The 20359-nt window shown below is 39.2% G+C and overlaps 2 protein-coding genes across 2 annotated transcripts; both read right to left on the bottom strand.

Moving 5' to 3' along the window:
* Positions 1-364: 364 nt before the first annotated feature.
* Positions 365-7290, bottom strand: rpf2 (ribosome production factor 2 homolog). Its single transcript, XM_088286317.1, has 10 exons — positions 7138-7290; positions 6692-6824; positions 5718-5755; positions 5266-5305; positions 5099-5180; positions 3421-3497; positions 1891-1990; positions 1697-1799; positions 1313-1457; positions 365-755 (listed from the first exon to the last, which is right to left on the bottom strand). The coding sequence occupies exons 1-10, from the start codon at positions 7158-7160 to the stop codon at positions 579-581; spliced, it is 918 nt and encodes a 305-aa protein (XP_088142443.1). The 5' UTR covers positions 7161-7290; the 3' UTR covers positions 365-578.
* A 2652-nt stretch (positions 7291-9942) lies between these two features.
* On the bottom strand, positions 9943-20086 carry amd1 (adenosylmethionine decarboxylase 1). The gene is made up of 9 exons (XM_088286523.1): positions 19761-20086; positions 14365-14451; positions 12915-13041; positions 12716-12818; positions 11807-11849; positions 11480-11624; positions 11203-11295; positions 10969-11124; positions 9943-10889 (listed from the first exon to the last, which is right to left on the bottom strand). Exons 1-9 carry the CDS (start codon positions 19868-19870, stop codon positions 10746-10748), a joined length of 1008 nt encoding a protein of 335 aa, XP_088142649.1. The 5' UTR covers positions 19871-20086; the 3' UTR covers positions 9943-10745.
* Positions 20087-20359: the final 273 nt, after the last annotated feature.

The raw sequence follows: 20359 nt of genomic DNA, 5'->3' as shown, positions 1-20359 counted from the left end.
GTGCTTTGATACATGTAATAGTTTCTGGATTTAATTATTTCATAGTTCCTGTTATATTATAGATATGTTTATATATAATAATTGGTAATTTAATTAATTGACAACACATTGATTGATTTAATTCCACGTTTACTTAAAACTATGAAATATCTAATGACAATTATTAAACGGTGCATTTATTTATCAGATTTTATTTAATTCCAAATTTAATGAATGAATGAAACAATTACAATTTTTAATTAAACATTTCATGGGGTATGTATTTATTTAATTTTGGCACTTTCAGTCCTCCAGAAAAGTGAATAGAAGTGATCTAGCTGACATTGAGAATTTTATTTTTCTTTGTGAATCATTGAATCCTCAGTCAAGTGGCACATTTTATTTTTCATACAAGATATAGATTTTATAAAAATCCTACAAAACAATTTTTTATATGTATGGCTGAGGGAGTCGGGTGAATTCCTGGTGCTGGAGTCAGGAATAGGTGGCGATGCGGATGACGTTGTCTATCCAGGTGAAGAAAAACGCGCGGTATTGCAAATGTGAAGACTTGAATACCCAGTTGTCCATTGCAGACCTCAACCCTCCACTTTTGCCACTTTGGGAGACTCCCCATCATCAACCACCTCCCCTTTCCTCTTCCGCAGACCCTTCATCTTCCGCGTCTGAAGCTTAGAAAGATCTTGCTTCTGCATGTGCACCCTGCCAAATTTGGTGCCAAAAGCATCGTGGGAAATATTTTTCTTCTTCTTGGGCTGTCAAAGGTCACACAGGAAGAAATTCACTTACATTTCAATTGACACAAATGTGTCGATTAATCATAGCATTCAAAAGTTTCAGCAAATTCCATTATAAGATCATAATGCGCCAACAGCATTGTACAGTAAAAATACATTTTCTGCTTGGCGAGAGTTTTATTAGCTCATGTTGATCTCCATTCAAATGGTTCACCTGAACCTGACCATTAGCCTTTCTGAGTGGACCACAAAGTGAGACTTGAGCTGTTGTTCCAATTCCCAAAACACATCCAATTTAATTCAACTCCTGGCTCCATATCAACCAGAATGATTCAGGCCAAATTGAAATAGAACAATAGTTTGTATGATGTACAGTTTATGACATCACAGGCCCCTTTTTTTTTTTTTTTTTTTTAAACTGCAATAAACTAAAAAAGAGGGCATTTGGACTTTCCTAATTTGTTTTATTTTGAATTTGATTTGGTGCGTGTATAGCACTAAACGGCCTCATATGTTCAGTGCATTGATGGTAATTTATTTTTTTTGATTGATAACCAAACAGACATTAAATTTACCTTCAGAGCCTTGGGCTGCTTGTGAGACAACTTGTACAAGTCGTCTGATGCAAGGTGTGTTCTTCTTAAAACAAAGTCAAACGACGGCCCGATCTCCTCCAGCTCAATGCGCGGCGTTCTGCAGCCCGACTTTTTCAACAAAGACCTGCAAAGACAGGAACAGTATGGAAAATGTGATTTTATTGTTTGTTATACACGGCCCTGCTTTTGTAAGTAGAAGCAGCAAGCCAATCACGAGGCACACTCCGACTGATGGTTTAATACGGCCGAAATGAAGCTGGACCAGGTGTGGTTACAGAAACAAAGCAAATTTGTTCATTGGATCAAAACCTTTGAGCAATAGATTTGTGGAGGACATTTAAGATCCAAATGTTGGAGTTTCACCTGTAACTACGCATAAATATTTTGTCATCCACGGCAGTGAAGTGCAGAATATGTTCTAAGCCCGCCAGTCGCACTGCAGACACAGAAGGACCCCGGAAGAAGTCTGGAAAAGAAAAGCAGACGACAGTCCATTTAAACAAAACATCCATCATTTTCCAACGAATGTAATATTGTATGTCAAGATGTGTACGGACCAATGAGCAGACTCTTCAGACGTTTGTACTCGCTGTCCATATCGAAAGCCTCACCGGCAAACACAAGCATTGGTTTGGTCCCCTCAGGACATTTACTCATCTGCAAAAATAGGAAGAAAACTCAATTATCTATATTCACTCTGACAATGCAAGGCTGGGCATTAGGGCTGGGCGATATGACCTCAAATCAATATCACGATAAATTGAGCAATTTTACCTCGATAACGATAAATGCATAATAAATTCCACTCATGGACCAAAATCAAAATAAATGCAGGAAATGCATATTAACTGCTTTTTTTAAATTGACCAACTGGTACACATTACTTTCAATGAAAAATAAAAGTACAAAAATCATTTGCATAAACATTCCAAATAGCTTGCGTTGCATGACTCAAACTATGTCCCAAAGAACAGGAAAAAAAAGGGTACCTCTCGCAAAATCTTTTTCTGCAGATAGATTGCGCCAAGATGCTGTAATGCCATGTGCAAAGGCCTAGATTTGTGTGAAGGTATCTTGCAAACAATATAAATAATGCCATGTGCAAGAGAGCTGGTGTGGCCTTTAAACAAAATGCTAAATAAAGTTAAAATAAAATGTCAATGCAAGCCAAATACACAAGTGTGCATCATCGGGAAAACGTGCCACCTCGAGTACTCTGGTGCGCTCTCGCCACTAGTAGTCTATGTAATGCACAGTCAGGCTCAAACAGGGCTCAACCACAAGTTGGATGTGGATGCAAAATGCTTGACATGTCTAAGCTCCCGTCCCGATTTTGTCCATATTGGGAAGTACAGTTTGCGAAAAACTTTTTTGTACCTCTTGTCAGCTACTTTCATGAGGCGTTTAACTCCCATGCGCTCCACTGTAGCTCGAGGAGCTATTTCTTTAGCTATGTGCTAGGCTATCGCGTCCACCTCTGAGACATTCTCTCGTATGGTGTCGCCTCCGTTATGGGCTGTTGTCACTTATCGAACCTTGCTTCTCACTTTGAGCTTTTAAAACAAGTTCAAAGTCCACAGCATTGTTGTGCTGTAGGTGGTGAAAAAGAAAAGGTTGGACGCGCTGTTTTGGGTACTTACGACGCACTTTGTAGTATGTGTTCTTTTGCTCAAACATCGTCTTTATAGAACCCAAAACATTTCCAAACGACAGATGTCCAAATTTCTTTTCGGGACAAGCGCAACAGGAACAACTTCAACTAACATTACTTCATCTTCAGCCGTATCAGCCGCTTCCTGATTTGAATCGCCAGCCACGGCTGCGTCAGTTTTCTTTCTTGTTCAGATGGGTAGAGTCACGTGACTTCACGCGCTGTAGCCGTCTTAAAGGGGTATGAACATAGCCGCAGACAGAAAAGACTTTTCTTTTTTTTTTTTTAAACACTGAATTTACCGACATGGGCAAAATGATGTCGGTTATTGTAATAAATTACGGAAACAGTAAATTTTCGGTTTATCGCCCAAGCCCTACAGGGCATACTGTTGGCGTCATTCTAATTTCAGCTGTAATGTAGTTTACAACACTACCTTGATCTCACTCAGGGAGACATACTTCTCGATTCCCAGTTCAATCATATCCAAAACGTGGAAGTCATATAGACGGCCTGCAAATAAAGCACAGAAGACAGCAACACAAAAAAAATTAACTCCAGGTCATTCTAAATGTAGTTGAATGGAATACAAATACTTCATTATTGTACTCAAGCAGATTTTTCACATTTCTGTACTTCATTATGTATATTTCGGGCAACTTTTACTCAACGACGTTTCCTAAATAAAACTTAGACCTTTAATCCGAAACATTATTCCTCGGCACCTCCGTTACTTCAAAATGAAATCAGAAGAAAGTGTTTGTTGACGTAATGCCTGAGCCACAGAAGAAAGAATGAGAATGAATAGTGCTTGCGCTGATATGGTAAGGATAACGGAAGAAGTCATGACAATGAGAGGCCGGTAATCGGAAATCTTTATGCGTCTCTCCTCCTTACAACTTGAGGACACCAGACGCCAGCACCACGTCGAGGCAAGGCTCACTTCTCTCATTAGCGAATTCTTAAATTACATCACAAACTAAATAAATATAAGAGTAAAAACCTCAACTTTCAGAGCTTAGGTGCATTTAATGTCACAAAACGATTTGATACTTAAGCACAGCAAATGTCAGTACTTGTAGTAAAGTATTTTCATGACCACAAGGCACACTTAAGTCTTTAATTTTCTCCAAAATGGACGGGGTGCTATATAATGTGGGGTGCATTATGTGTGCAATGAGGAAAAATAAACAAATAAATCGGTAAATGTGCGAATGAGGGCGTAGGGATTGGTAAATATTATTCCGTCAGACAGAGTCAACTTCTTAAAGTAACATTTACGGTCGCAGACAGGGAGTGTACTTTCATACTCACACAAATGGCCGGTTTTCGCATCCTTTGCTACGTAAACAAAGCTGTCGAAATCGGCTAGCTGACTGGCGTTGTCTTTGCCTTCAGCTAAGCCGTCTCATTGTTTACAAACTGTGAAAGGGGTCTTATATAGGATGATGGATGGCAAATGCAGCTTTACAAAGACTGGGAGAGTGAGTGAGTTCCACCACAATTTGTGAATGGAAAGTGGATGCTAGGGCTAACAAGTCTGCTTGCACTGTTGTTTCAGGTTTCACAAAAGTTGACATCATTTCTGAGGAGACGCACAGCAACAACACTGACACTGACTCTTACAATGAAGAGAGGGGACCTGGTGAGTTAAAAACTTGAATAAAGTACAACCAAATTCATTTGTGCTCCTGCAGCATTTTTTAAAAACATGCTAGCCTATGTTTAAGTGGGCATGTATGCTTTATTCCGTATGTTTTAAACTATGTTTTACCGTGCCTGCACCCATTGATACGGTGTACCAAATGTAGGTGTTTAATACAGAAATAGCATCCCTAACTGAGACTGCACCTTTTAATACGGTGAGCCAGAGCAACCAAAGTTATTTTTTTGTTAAGAAACGCATAGTTTTAAGATTTCGTACAAAAATGGAATTAGATAAGGGTATGTTCACTAACAAGTCAGGATTCACACCAACAGGAGTGAGGAGTCCTGTATAAGCGTACTCAACTAGCAAAGGAAATGGAAGTCGCCAAGATAAGCTAAAGAGACATTTTTAAGCTTCAGAATTTACATTGGTCTATGAGCCCAAAAAGAGAGTGAGAAATATTTACCAAATATGAGGTTGTTGGGTCGTTTCTTGTTGTGAGAACCAAACAGAAAAAGAGAGCAGTCCGTCTTCTTGGAGAAGAATTCCTAAAAAAAATAAAAATAAAATAAAAAGATGAATTGATAGGTGATAACGCTGCAAAATATTTAATGTAGCTTCATCTTAACTAACCAGTGACGTTGAGTCCTCAAACGGCCTTGTGATATTCTTTCTGAAAAGAAAATTCAGATTTTATTCACTGCAGAATACAAGCAGTAAGCATACGCTTGTCTGTTTTAACATTGTCATCTGTGGGGTCTTTCACAAATATTACAAATTATTTGACTGTAAAAAAACAAAATGCTAAGGGTGAAAGCGCACTACTCTGACTCACTCGGAAAATACTTTCTGAAGGAACCGACTAAGACTTGATTGATAAATTATTTTAGGTTCCGTGCAAAGTGACTTCAATGACATGACAGAAATCATTTGTATGAGATTTAAAATGATGTAATTTGAATTTATAATATTCATATGCGTAGGAAGCTACCAAACCACTAAATCGTTTTGCCTAATTTAAAAAAGGAAAAAGTTGCATTGGCATTTGCTCTCATTAAAAAAAATAAAATAAAAAAAAAACTTACTTTTTGTACAGGACAGCATTGGGCTTTTTAAGGGAATACTGAAACAGAAAAAATAAAAGGGTTTGAACTCATACATTTCAAAGACCATTATTGACATAAAATTAAAAAGACAGTTCCAAATATATTAGAATAAGTCACAAAGTTCTGTGCATGCGTTTAAATAAATAAATCACTGTAGTGGCGGACATGACTTGGCGAAAGGAATCTACGAATCTATTGCATCCCCATAGCTAGTGAGCGTGTCAGTCATTCCTCTTGTTGAAAAAGAAACCAGAGGGGTTAAATTTCGTTCCTCAAGGGCCCACGACGGTCTGATAAACAAGACCACGAGTAAACTATATAGGTTCAAAATGGGGGAGAACAAAAGAGAAATTGAAAGAAACAAAGACATGCACGCCTGGCAAAAAACTGGCGCTAATTCAAACATTTAAACTGACACTCTGGAACAAACAACAAAAGCAGGAAATAAAAATACAAGCGTCAAACGAAATAAGATTGGTGGTTCTGTGCGGTCCCAACCCGTATTAATAGTTTTGGTCACCTAGCCACGTCAAATAATAATACGAGTACATGATATGGAATATTTTCACATTTATACATTCTAATCCTTTTTTTTTTTGCAGAGGCCAGAAAAAGTAGTTTAAACTACTTAAAGTATGAAGTATGACTAATGCAAGGAGAAAGACATGCGGAAGTCAAACACTTTCTTTTCAAGATTTTCTGTGCCCTTGTATTCTAAACATGGTTTTCTGATTCGTCTCGTGTTTGTGAAATAATAATTAATCAGATGAATCTACTCCATCCCACAGTCTTGACTTGACTTTAAGGACAAACGCTTGGACTGAAATTACATCCACAACTAGTATCTAGTTGCAGTAACAAGTAGTAGTAGTGTGATTTAACTACAGATGGGCATTTGCCTACATTTTGCTTGATCAATTGTCTTTCGGATTGGGTAGAATCAGTTGACTTACTATGTCCTTGAGGGCCTGGCTAACTGTTTGATTGGCATTCCCCCCTTTCATGATCATGGCACTCTTTCCCTTCTCTGCCAGTTTGGGTGCTCTACTCTCCAGGAAACGCTTGGAGCGCTTCGTCTTTGGTTTTCTGAGGACAGAAACATCAAATTTACATAATATCACGTTTGCAGAAAACCTTCACGTTTAAAGCAAGTCAACAGACCACTTTTAAAGGACATTTTCAGAAACTTCATATTTGTATTGTTATACGTGAAACAAGAACTCCCGTGGAAATAATGTGTCTGTTGTTATAATGAGATATTGCAATTTACTTTTCAGGTCTCGTGCGTCACACAGCAAATAGATTATAGTTTCATTTTACGAGCACAAACACGTACCACTAAAGAACACATACTTAAAAAAAAGTTATATACAAGGCATTTCGTGTAAAAATAACTTACATTACACCGTCGGATTGTGTCATCGTGGCGTATTTCTTCGCGTTCCTGTTAATGTTTCACGTTGCAGAAAATCCACGCGTTGGAGATGCACCGGAAGACAACACGAGTGGTTTTGTGACGAAACATGGTTACTAAATGGCGCTTCAAACTGAGTATCGCCTTCTAGTGTCAAATATTAAACAATGCAGGGACGTTATACCGTTTGAAAAATAGTCTCCACGGCTCAACCCCACATAAAAATATCACAAAAGTACAATCACTGAATTAATTATAATCTTGTATCAAATTACTCACAAATGTATTTACTGGCCTGTATAGTGTTTAGTTGAAACGAAAGATGAATACTTGCACAAACTGAACACAGATTTAACAGCTGTGCCATATGGATGAACTTGATTGTTTTTCTGATCAATATTCGTCCCTGGCGTAAAAAAAAGAAAGCAATTGATATCTGACTACCAGAGCGGTATGGTTGGTAAATTAGTAAATTAATCCAAAGGACGGCCACTTTAGCAAATATTTTCAGCACCAATATTCTGATTGAATTAATGATGTACATTGCATGACATTGAGGGCCGTTTCTAGTTACTTTTTATAACTACACGAGAAGGTCAAAACTTGAGGGGGAATATGTATGAATCAACAAACTAGAGAAAAAAACTTGATATGCAACACTTGATGGGAATTAGTTTTGTCAACCGTCGGTATTTTCATTTTGAGCTTAAAAAGTGCAGTAGTGCGCGGCCACAACTTACAGTCGTAGCCCCAATATGTCAATTCATCATGGCAACCTAGATAAAAGTGAATAAAAAAGTACTTCTCACACTCGGCATCGGCTAATGAAAGCTGCTATTAATATAATGGTCAGGGGGGAAATGCTACACAATGGAATAGGTACATACGTCTGAATGTACGGTACTACTATTTTACTAACAGACTTAACATTTAACGCATTAAAACACGCAATTTACTTTTTTTTTTACTAGCGCTCAATACTACCCATTTTAATCAATCGATTAGCAATCGAGTACCCATGGTGTCCACTAGGTGGCGACTTGCGCATTCTTGAAAGGTGTGTCACGTGACAACCTCACAGCGTGAGCAAAGAATTCATGCCGCTGGCTGAGGGTGAAGGTCATTTAGCTATGCTCGTAATTGAGCCGAGCTGGTTACTCCTTAGTTTTGTCTTTTTCCCCATGTTACAAATTATGACGCGTTTACTGCTTTTATTCTGCAAATATATACCGACTATATTGGATTACAGCTCAATATAGAATCTTCATTTTAGCGTTTTATAGGTGAATTTACTCAACACAATCTCAGCTGGTCCCGATGTGTTATTCTTAGTGCAAGTACTTTCCATTCTCCACTTGTACTCGTATAGGTTTATCTGCCATACAATATCAAAATCACATGGCTAATGCTTTTAAAAGCTAAAAAAAAAAAGACCCCACACGACAATGCACAGATGAGTATTTTTATTTCAGCATAAAGCTCATAGCAGTTAGATTTTAGCACATCTTGACCATCCAAATAGCAAAAGAGAATTATAATCGCAGTTTCTCCATCGATCCCACCTTGCTTAACAGCTCTCACATAACAAAAGCGGAAGCATTTCAAGAACTTTCTTCTGAGTTTTAACTGGAAGATTCACAAAAGGAAGTCCATGGTGCGAGTGTCGAGATGGAAAAGTGTGGACTCAATGTTTCTTTCAAAACTAAATCTGCCCCAAAAAACCTCTACTGTGACAACATTGTCAGAAAAAAGAAACTGGTCCTCAGCAAAGAAATTAGTTATTGGTAGCCAGAAATGCGATGATTAACCATATTTACTACAAAAGTGAGCCTGGAAAGTGCTGGTATGCATATAGAGCCAAGCTGAGGCGGTCTAATAGTGCAGCCGTTGGTCCTCGAGGAAATGAAACCACTCCAAACGGCCATGATAGACAAAGCAGAAAAAAAACCCTATTCCAAGTGCCAGATCATTTACACCCAATATAACTGCATAGTGGTGCTCGACGCGGGACAAACCTTCCTCTGAAGTTATATACCCTCTCTAGTTTCTCATTTGAAAAAAAAAAAGGCGCGGCAACAGCTTATGATTAGCAAAACCATGACAAACCTTACTGAGCTCAAGCTAAAGGAAGACTTGGATGGTGAGTGTGCTGATTTTGTATGCTTCAGCTGGCTAAAAACAGACGAGGCTACAGGACACGGTCTAGCAAGACAGCACTAGTTATATGCACCACTGCATGATATCCCTGCTCCCTCCCAACCCCACCAGACTAAAGTTTAACAAAAGAGAATGGATGTATCACTACAATAAAAAAAATGTCTGGACACCAGTAATGACATGAAATGGCAGATGGTGCAGTGGTTGGACGTGGAATGATCCGGGATGACCCTGGCATGCTCAGACTGGTGGGCCTCGATTGTACGCTTACACATTTTTGTATGGGGCAGAAAGAGACAGAGGGGATGGATATTGTCAAGAGGGAAAATGCTTTGCTGGGCAAGCAAAAAATTTGATTCATTATGCCACGCCTGGTCACCTCCCTTCTAATTCTGGGGTCAATTGACTGGTCTGGCTGGCCGGCAAGGGGAGACCTGCTGAGGAAGGGACAATAGACAGTCGGCAGAGGGCATTGTGAGCTGTGCACAGAAGAGTGGGGGTGGCGTCAGTATGCACGCGCCTGAAGTCATACATTCAGCTCAAAAGTGGACCAGGCTTTTCTCTAGAGACGTGTACATTCGAAAGATGAAGTAGACGAGATGGCGTCAGCGTGCTTTACACAGCCTGGGCTACATTCCTTTTCCATGTCAAAGCAAAACGATGAATATGACTGGAAGCTAGAGGCTTCCTATAGATGTAGCGCAGTGTCTTAAAAAAATGTGACAAAGTGTGCTAAAGCAAGCTCTTGAATTATTCAGATTCGCTTCTCTCGGCATGAGTTTAAAACTGCATTTTTTTTTCTCGTTTGTACATTGTTTGATATTGGAAGATCAAAGTGATGACAAGTTAACTCCACTATGAATATTGAAATTGGCAAGGCTTACCATAATTTTTACATTCAGAGACCTTGGGTTAAAAAAAAACAAGAAACAAATCTAAAGTGCACTTCTTCATGAATGATCCTCGCATAGAAAAGCAAATTGTTGGTCGGTATGCATGACTGAACTAGGGAAGACTAATCTGAGCATGTCAGGGGCACGGACTTCATGCGGCCGGAAGCCTTGTCTGTGAGGGATGAGGGAGGAGACCTGCAGGTAGGGGCCTTTGGACTGGTCACAGGTGGAAAGCCTCAAATGGAGCGCATCAAATTCCTCTACATGCACTTCAAGATCACAGCAAGAGTGTGCTAGCATATCAAAACAGAGAAAAGAGCTTTCATGCAAGAGGTCTAAGTCACAGATACAACAATGCAAACAACTCAAACTGGAGGTTATACTGGGCTTGACGTTGCCGCTGCCGCCAGGGGAGTAATGACGGAAGATGAGGGTGGGAGGAAGAAGTGAGGAGGACGACAAGGTGGTTTCGTTCAGAAGGTGGCCAGCAGGGAGAGATCCCAAGCTGCCACCTTTTTTACGCCTCTTCTTCATCTCCCACCTTCAGCTCTTCTGATTCTTCTGGCAGTTCTTGGCGTAGCTTGTGAACACAAAATTGTAATCGTTGAATTGAGCCAGCTGGCGGTCAAGACGTTTGAACCCGTCGAGTTTTTGGGTAGAAGAGAAGACACTGCGACATTTCGAGCTCTGGAGTGAGAGGAGGGGGTTGAAAGTCAGAACGGGTGGCAACAATTTTACTAAAGCCATCGCGTGTTTTAATACATGCCTGATTGACAAACAGTGTCGTCACAAATTTTCCCGGCTTGAACACATCCACCACCTTCCGGACAAGGTCATCATATGATGTCTGGGAGAGGTTTGTCTCGAAGCTAACGTAGGAGAAATCTGGCTCTGGGGTGATGTGAATGGTCCAGTAGGTCCCCTGCAGGAGGCAACACAAGGAGCCGGCGTATCGTAACAGAAAACCAGTGACACCATAGAAACACTAAGCAACACTCACGTCAGTCTTCATTCCGTTCATTGAGTATCCACACGGGTTAAACATTGTGGCATCGATCACAGAACCTGGTATCAGGTCACAAATTCCACTCATCTAGAACAGATAAAAGAATGGTATCCAATAACTGTTCTGCGAAAAATCTAATAAATCAAGATTTGTGTTCCCAATTCTCCGCACACACTGCTATACAGCTGATCTTTACATAGCTTCCACTGAATGAAACGGAACAATCCCTCTTGGCAAAAATAGGTTCCATTTTCCCCATTTTTTTTCTTACACGAGTGACTTCACTTGCAGAAACACCATCTTTCATATAGAACTGGTCCATAATGGCTGGATCAAGGTCACTCATCAGAACTTCCAGTGTCTGATCCGCATACTTGTTCTCCCAGTACTCTGGCAAGTCCAGAGTAAACAGATACCTGGACAACAACAAAATCATAATTTTATTGTTGTACCACGTGGTAGGCCTAAACAAAAGTCTTTTTTAAAATTTATTATTACCAAATCTATACAAAATAATTTACTGGCTAATTTTTTTTCTTGCTTTCAAATATGGCTTAGGCATTTATGTTAACAATGTGTAAAAATTATGCACTCTTACCAGCAGTCAGAGTTTAAACGTCCCATACAGTAGGCTGCACCATCTGGAGGAAGCCAAGATGACAAAGAATATTTGTTATCTTTTCATGACTTTCACATGAAGCAACAAACACCCACTGGACTACATATTAATAGTTAGTTAAAATAATTTGACATGCTCCAGATTTATAAATAGCTTTTTATTTGCCGTTTGTATTGATTGCTTAACATATTTGCATGAAACCTTGCGCCAGCATTGGACGTGGGCCTCTAAATTAAAATTAGACTGCTCAGAGGATTTTTTTTGTCTGCTCAGTTACCAAGATGGCACATTTATTTTCAATTTGTACTGGATAATGCACAAGTTCAGGCATGAGGTGCATTTCAAGGGTAAGAAAACGGTGCATATGCAAATGAAGATCGTTTGGCTTTGGCACGTCTAGCACAGAGCTGCCCGATAATGAAAAAAATATGAATCAAGATTTTAGTAATAATTTAAATCACAATTTTTTGGGGGGGTAAAAAAACTATCATTAAAAATAATGATTGGACGCAATATTAAAACATTTATTTTATCTCAAAATAAAAAAAAAGGAGCAAATCTACACATTTGAGTAAGTTTCCTTATATAAACTATTTTACTTTCTACACACTTAAAATTGCCATACCACTGTTGCAACATCTTAATAGACAATTTCAATAGAACGGTCAAATTTGATATATTTTATATATACTCACTATTGTATTAGAAATTGTAAAATGAGTAGTATTTTAATATTTTATACATATTATATCCTGTATATAATGATAATTTTTTAAGATTATTCCAAATTTGCAATTGAATATAATAATTATAATTCAATTTCAATTAATTGCGCAGTCCTAGTCCAGTGCCTCACAATTATTTCCTGTCACATTTTTGGTTACATACTTGGGAAAATCTGGCCGAGAAAGTCTACTTCCTCTTGGAAGTTGCGATGAGGGAACTCTTGATGGGTTGGCTTCATAAAATTCTTGCGGGAGTAGAAGAAATTCTAAAAAGCAAGGTGAAAGAGTTTTGGGCTTGGTTCACTTAATGCCGCCGAGCTTCACGTCGTAAGAAATTATATATTAACGAGGATGTGGCTCACCTCGATGGCATCGAAACCGCAGTACTCCCTGGCGAGTTCCAGCAGAGGCACCAGTGCTTGCAGTAAGAGGGTGGTTCCACATGTTTTCAAAATGAAACGTCTCTTGGAGACAAACATGCTACTCTCACTGAACAGAGGAAAAGGAACAAAAAAAAAAAGATGTATTCCAATTTAATAACATCGTCAACACAGATGGAGACAAGATGAGCAGTGGCGTGCAAAGAACGGCGCAGATGCAAGTTTCAAAATCCGTGGTACGATGTTTTGGATTACTCTTTCAAAGTATCTCACAATAGTTGCCAGGAACTTTGGTCCACTCGTCCTGACAGAAGTCGCGTACCAAAGCCAAGTTTGAAGGAGGCCTTGTTCGCAGATGCCTTTTCAGGTCTGTCCCAAAATGTTATTAATTGGCCTGATATCAGCGCTTAGTGATGGCCAATCTGAAACTTTGACGGTTATCCTTGTTTTTGCTTTTCGTCTAGAGTTGATGCACGTTTAGGACCAAAGCTCATTTCACAGCTCCTTCCTGAGCGTTATGATGGATGTAATTGTTTGAACGGATGAATTTGACACCTTCATGCATCTGGGAGTTGCACCCAAAAATGATCCAGATGTGGCTCTTGATATACATCCGCAGGTGTCTCTCCAACTCAAATATCAACAAACCCATCAGAAGCTTCCAATCAGATGATATCATCATCATCAGTGCTCTCCCAAATTGTTGAAATGCATACCAATCTGATTGATGAAAGTATTATCACTCATTATTCCGGCATTTGGCAAAAACATAATTAGGGTAATCTAATTAAGGATTTCATGTCAGACATCCATCCATCCATTTGCAATACCGCTTCTCCTCACTAGGGTCGCGGGGATGCTGGAGCCTATCCCAGCTATCTTCGGGCAGTAGGCGGGGGACACCCTAAATTGGTTGCCAACCAATTGCAGGGCACACAGAGACGAACAACCATCCGCACTCACACTCATACCCCGGGGCAATTTATTGTGTTCAATCGACCTACCATGCATGTTTTTTGGAATGTGGGAGGAAACCGGGGGGAAAAAAAAAAATCTTGATATAAAATGTTAACTTCTGTTTTTACCCGTATTCCACAGCATACATCGTATACCTTTTTCTTACATTGAGGATTTTAGCACTTTTAATTTTTCCTTAATTTTCTTGTTTACATTGTCTTTAACAGAAGAAATGTTTATGTCACAGTGAAGGGCTGCAATTCGCCAACTAGTTAACCTATTTTTTTGCGAGAAGATTTGAATCTCTATTGATCTTAAGAGGGTGACTACAGTTCAGTGTCAGAGTGCTCAATCTCGCCACCTGAAAGTGGCAGCGAGCAGTGGCAATGTCAAGTGACTGCGAGGTGACCAGTCTAATCCCGGAAAGCTTTCTAATCATAGCCAAATGAAGCAGACGTACTGCTCCACGTCTCACCTGAGTATATAAGCTTCCTGCTTGTCGGTCTTTGTCACACTTATGATTAAACAGTGCACGTTCTCCAAAAGTTTGTCCCACTCAAACCTAAAAAGGAAACACAAGCATGGGCAAAGTTTAGCAATGGTGACTCTTAAACTGTACATTCAAAGCATTGCTTGAACCTTGAGATGAGGTATCCTCAACACAATTCTGAGCAAATGATGTAAGGAAATATACTTGCTGCAGAGCACAACAAGGTCACAGGTTACAAGATCATGCAGGTAAGTGTCATTTGATCACTTGCTTTGCTCACCAAAGAAACTCTATAGCACAGGTGACAAACTCGACTTGTCAACGGCCACGATCCTGCATGTTTTAGTTGGTTCCCTCCTCCAACACACCAGATTCTAATCATTCGCTCATTATAAAGCTCTGCCGGAGCCGGATAATGATTGCTATCATTTGAATCAGGTATATTGGAGGAAGTGATTGACAATTACACTTTACTCGTGCCTCAGTGGGGTCTGCAGTTTTGGTTAGCAAAGGAGTTTGGTTATTAACGCATTTACTGCCATTGACGGCTAATGACATCAAAGATGCATTTATTTATTTTTTTCTACTCTGCTGGTAGTGAATGAGTTAAATGTCTGTGTGGAACTAGTAATCAGTAACCTGCAGAGCAGACAGTTACTGTTTACAGAAATACAGCTTGGGTATATTTAACAGGAGAACAATCTCATGTTTCCAATGATATAGTCAACCATTGCATTATTACATCATTTTTACTCATTAAATTGCCATTGTACAAAATGACAGAACAGCCTCACACCAGCAAGGCGAGAGCATTGGAGACCGATGTCAACTCCCACTTGAGTGTGAAATGTACACCACAGGCTATTTGTGGAGCTTCGGCGGGATCATATTTCCTCCGGATTGGACTCCCGGAAAGGAGCGCAAGTGATGATGAGATACTACAAGAGTTACAAAGACAAAGGATGTCTTTTTAGTATAAGACCGCACTGTACTTATGTCAAACCAAATCTCTGAGCAAATGACAAACCAGGACGTCTAAAAAAAGAGATAAGCGTCTGCTTATAAAAGATGTAACTGTCCCCTTGAAAACTGCTTGATCAAATCAGCAAAAGTGTGAATGTAACAGGCTTTGAAAGTTGACCGGCCCGGGGGGAGTTAAGGTGAGGCCACTCTCACAATTGACATGTGTCAGATGCCCTTGTGGACTTATTTGGAAGATAGCCGAGAGCCAGCCAGTCTGATCCACAGTAGCACAACAAGCCTTTAATAATGAGCTCTCTCGCTGTTAATGAAGACAAATCCTCATTCATAAGGTGGTTGCTGGATAAAGAACAACCTTTGTGATAAGATGACAGTTTGGGGAAAGATTAAAAGTGTTATTGTTAATTATGAGCACAGCATACTGTGAGCATAGAAAACATGCAAGACCATTACAGCGAGGAAGCGCAAACTGCCAGACATTTTTGGGGCAACATTTTTGCAAAAGAATTGTAGCCTTTGCAAAAGGAAAATTGCATAGTATCTTGCAATGTTGGTCAGAGATCTTTTACCTTTTTTTTTACTCATTTCCTGCCATTGACGGCTAAATACGTCAAAGATCCATTTTATTTATTCGGCTGGTAATGAATGAGTTAAATGATCCAGCCGCGTGACAAGCTCCACTACTCCTTTTTTTGCACACAATTCACACAATAATCATGCGTGTAAATCAGTCACACTTTATCACTTCTTAGTATTGTGTTGATAAGAGATAAGCTATGCTAAAATAAGTCAGGTGGAGAAGCTTTAACATGCATGAAACAAGTTTAACCAGTCGCAACAATTTACTAGAAGATACTTTCTCGAAAAGTAGCGATGGGCTGTAGTGACGAGGATTTATCGTGTTTACTGCTTGTTTACTTAAAAAGCACCAAAGCCAGGGCTGCACTTTGTTGAGTCATTTTAAAATTACAACACTACCGTTTATAGCATACAAATACCGTGGGGTGAATTCAAACTAGTAGGGGGCATTTGCCAACTCAGAACCACACGTACACATTGCCGTGTTCCAGTTTCCGAGCGCCCCTTGCAGTAGTTGTATGTCACTTTATTTTTGTTCGTTTGAGTTTAAAGCGACCTCATCGTTTTAATTTTTTAATATTGTTCCATGGAAGTCTGGCCATTTCTGCTGATGGACGGTTTATTAAAAATTTTCTGTGCAACCCCAAAAAAGAAAATGTTAGAATTTGTGACAAGTCAAACTGTCTGCGGACATCTGTGGAACCTTTTATGTAGCCCTGACGAACACCCAAAACTTGGCACGTTCAAAAGCATTCGCCACTCAGCGAGATACCAGCCTGAGGAGTATAGCTATGGCTTTCTGATACTTCGTACGCCATTGATTTTCCCGTGTCTGTTTTGTCGTACAACTGTGACATTTGACAACTTTTGATAACATAAGTCGGATTAGTACCACCAGAGAGCGTACAGACTGCAGCCTCATCTGATACACGTTTTCTATCCACATATGAAATGATCCTGGGCTGGGACTATAGTTATGAAAAAAAAAATATTTGTACTACTCACATTGACAAGGGAGGGAGGGGGAAAAAATAAAATAAAAATCAGATGGGTTAGTCGCATATGGGGAAACATGTCCTGCAGTATGAACATAGCCTTGAGAGCGTTTTCTCAATAGTGAACTGAATTTATGTGGGGATTTATTAAATCATAATTCGAGGAAATATTTGTATGGCAAACAGTGCTAACTGAACATGGACTTGTGCGGTTTCATATTTTGGCACGAAGTAGGTCATTGCACAATGTTCCTGACATCAAAAAGTCACAATTACTGCAAAGATTTTTATTAAAAACATTCTTTTCCATAACTATGAAACAATCAAATGGAAAAAATCTGTTAAATTGGCAGTACAGTTTGCACACTTGTGTCCGTGTATTTAGACTGCTAGTAGTCATGCACAACTCTGAAATGAAATTTCTATTTGATACGCATCTTGTTAGGATATGATGAGATTCAAGAATGTCATATTATCGGTTAGATTCAATGGCACTACAATTTGATATGGTACGGCTGTATCCTTTGTCATATTTATTAATATGTAAAACCAGATCTCAAACCATTCAAGTTAATTAAATTGAAAGAAACACTTAAGCTGTATATTTGAAAAAGTAAATATTCAGTTGTGTTAAATCAAAAGATTAGACAATTCAAATGCGTTTTTGTTACGCACCGAACTGCTATGTAAACTAGCTCATTAAAAGCCATTCACAACCTCAAAATTACATACTGGGGCTATCATGATCTGAGCACCACCTATTTTATTGCGTTTTCCAGCAATAACTTTCTTCAGACGAACTACATTACTGCCTCCTGCTTTGGCATGTGACAAGTCAACAAATACATGTCAGTATGGCAAGCAAGGGTGTTTGTATGTAAAAATAAAAGTCTCCAAAAAGCCATCGACGCAACCCATTGATTTACTAAGCAAAAAAAGAGAGATCCAGTTTCATTATTAACCTATTAAGTTACCAATGGAAAAAAAGAGAGCGATCCTGTTTGGTTATCAAACAACCCATTAAATTACCAATGCAAAAAAATAAAAAAAATAGATGTGTGGTTATGAAACAACCCATTATATTACCAATTCAAAAAAAATGAGATCATGTTTGGTTATCAAACAACCCATTAAATTACCAATGCAAAAAAATAAAAAAAATAGATGTGTGGTTATGAAACAACCCATTATATTACCAATTCAAAAAAAAAAGAGATCATGTTTGATTATTAAACAACCCATTAAATTACCAATGCAAAAAAATAAAAAAAAATAGATGTGTGGTTATGAAACAACCCATTATATTACCAATTCAAAAAAAATGAGATCATGTTTGGTTATTAAACAACCCATTAAATTACTAACACACAAAAAAGCTATGTTTGGTTATTAGACAACCCATTAAATTACCAATGCAAAAAATGAGATCCTGCTTGGTTTTTAAACAAACCATTAAATTACCAATGCAAAAAAATTCGATCACATTTAGTTATTAAACATCCCATTAAATTACTGGTATAAATAATTAAATACTTTTTCATTTTTTAAACATTAAATTACAAATGCAAATAGTGCGATCATGTTTGGTTATCATTACTTTGCATTTTAGAGGATTCGTCATGTCATTTTACAAACAAGCTTTCTTTTGCATTGTAGACGATCAGTCGTGTCGTTTTCAGACTAAGTTCAAGAGTATTTTTCCTCGGTTGCCCGTGTTTGCTTTGCTGCCGAGCACACCAAGGTCTTCGCAGTGTCAAGCAGGTCGTTGCACGAACACCTTCCAGCCAATCAAATGCACCGCGAAGGGGCAAATGCAAGTCAGGAAACGTGACTGGGCCATTTTCAAGCGAATGCTGCGTTGTGAAAGTTGGCCCCTTATTATAACTTCGGGAAATATTTTACGGCCCTGACTTGATGACTACTAAGTTTACCACACCATGACGTTTCGAAGTGCCATAAAGGAGACTATATCGTAACCGAACGTGACAGACTTGTAAATGCAATTCATATATGGGCGGCATGCGTGGCGTGTTGCTAGCAAAGACGCACGCGGTGCTGTCGATCGACCGCATGCTTGACATCAAATGTGTCTCCGTGACCAGTGACTCGGGGCTAAAAAAAATACTAAACCAGTTTCCCTTGAGCGAAACTATCACGTAAACACCATGCAGTCGACTTCTCTACTTTTTAAATGTACACATATATACACATAGTTCAACTCGACAGACGTTCGCCTCCCACATAAGGCCTGTTAAAACGCGTGCGCCCAAATACGATCGTTCGCGTTTCAATCGTCTAATAGTGACCTTCAGAGTAAAATCCGTCAGGAATGTGCATTTATATTATTCAGTAGCGGAACCATGTTTTCGCTTCGTAGACATCAAACCACAAAAAGGAATCGTGGAATGACGTCCACCCTCACCCCCTTTAAAAAAAATAGCAAATGTTTGTTACAAATGAGCGATTGTTCTTTACATTTGAATTCAAAGCGGTTAATAAAACAGTAAGGACCATATATACAGAAGCACTTGGTCAGAGTCCAATTTTGTTAAGTCACCGCACGTCTACTAAGCAAATGAATGAGTCAGGAAGGGGTGGCCATTTTAAACTGACGGTGTAAACTCAATCCAGCGAGGGCTCGGGTGACCGTCTTTCGTATCTCCACCCTCTTTTAGAATCAACGCATAAAATCCGCTCTGCGGTATTCTATATATAATAAAACACAAACACGATGAAATATCACGTATGAAGAAAGAAGGGGGTTATGATGGTGTCCTAAAGTGGAAGGACACCTGATACAGAAGAAGTTCCACAAGGAAAACAAACCTTGGGATGGTTCGCAGGTCCCCGGTTCCCTTGGTCTCATCCTGCCGGGAGAACCACAACTCTAACAGTTTCTCGGTCCCCTCGAAGAAATGTGCACCGTTATCTTCCATCGTGAGACAAGAGACGCGCGCAAAACAAAAAAAAATGACGTCGGTTATAACGTTTTGTATTAATTCGTATTCAATTAGATGATAACTTATAGGTGTACAGTCCGTTAAACAATCCAAATTATGATTTTTCTTCTGTTACCGTCTTCCCTTTTGCAGAGAATACCGTTAGCGAGTGCTAGCTAATATCGCCGGCCATACTGTGTACAGCTCTGTATGCTGACTGTGAGGTTGATTTATATAGACAACGACGAACACGTCACGATCTTGTATAACCAATCGTAGTGTAGGACTGTGGTTGGTCAGATGTGATTGGTCCAAAGGGCTGTCCGTTACAGCAATAGCAGAGTTCTCCTTGACAACACCACGTCACGTGACGACTTACTCATTATTATTATTTTTAGTTCCACCTTTAATATCACACGTTTGTATTTCAGAGTGTCCACAAAAACATTCCCTGGTTTTAAGCAGATGTATGTAACTTTATTGAAA

Source organism: Idiotropiscis lumnitzeri, chromosome 21 (assembly GCF_059441095.1).
Source record: "Idiotropiscis lumnitzeri isolate Australia: NSW breed Sydney's pygmy pipehorse chromosome 21, RoL_Ilum_1.0, whole genome shotgun sequence".
Taxonomy (NCBI): Eukaryota; Metazoa; Chordata; class Actinopteri; order Syngnathiformes; family Syngnathidae; genus Idiotropiscis; species Idiotropiscis lumnitzeri.
This window is presented reverse-complemented; position numbering and strand designations above follow the sequence as displayed.

Excerpts from the sequence above, each read along its gene's own strand:
- rpf2 (XM_088286317.1), bottom strand. The coding sequence starts at position 7,160 with ATGACACAATCCGACGGTGTAAT. Across the intron at positions 3,498-5,098 it reads ACCCAACAACCTCATATTTG|GCCGTCTATATGACTTCCAC; the intron begins GTAAATATTTCT and ends CTTTATTTGCAG. Across the intron at positions 1,991-3,420 it reads TCTCCCTGAGTGAGATCAAG|ATGAGTAAATGTCCTGAGGG; the intron begins GTAGTGTTGTAA and ends CTATTTTTGCAG.
- amd1 (XM_088286523.1), bottom strand. The coding sequence starts at position 19,870 with ATGGAAGATAACGGTGCACATTTCTTCGAGGGGACCGAGAAACTGTTA. Across the intron at positions 14,452-19,760 it reads GACCTGCGAACCATCCCAAG|GTTTGAGTGGGACAAACTTT; the intron begins GTTTGTTTTCCT and ends TTTCCTTTTTAG. Across the intron at positions 13,042-14,364 it reads CAGGAAGCTTATATACTCAG|TGAGAGTAGCATGTTTGTCT; the intron begins GTGAGACGTGGA and ends TCCTCTGTTCAG.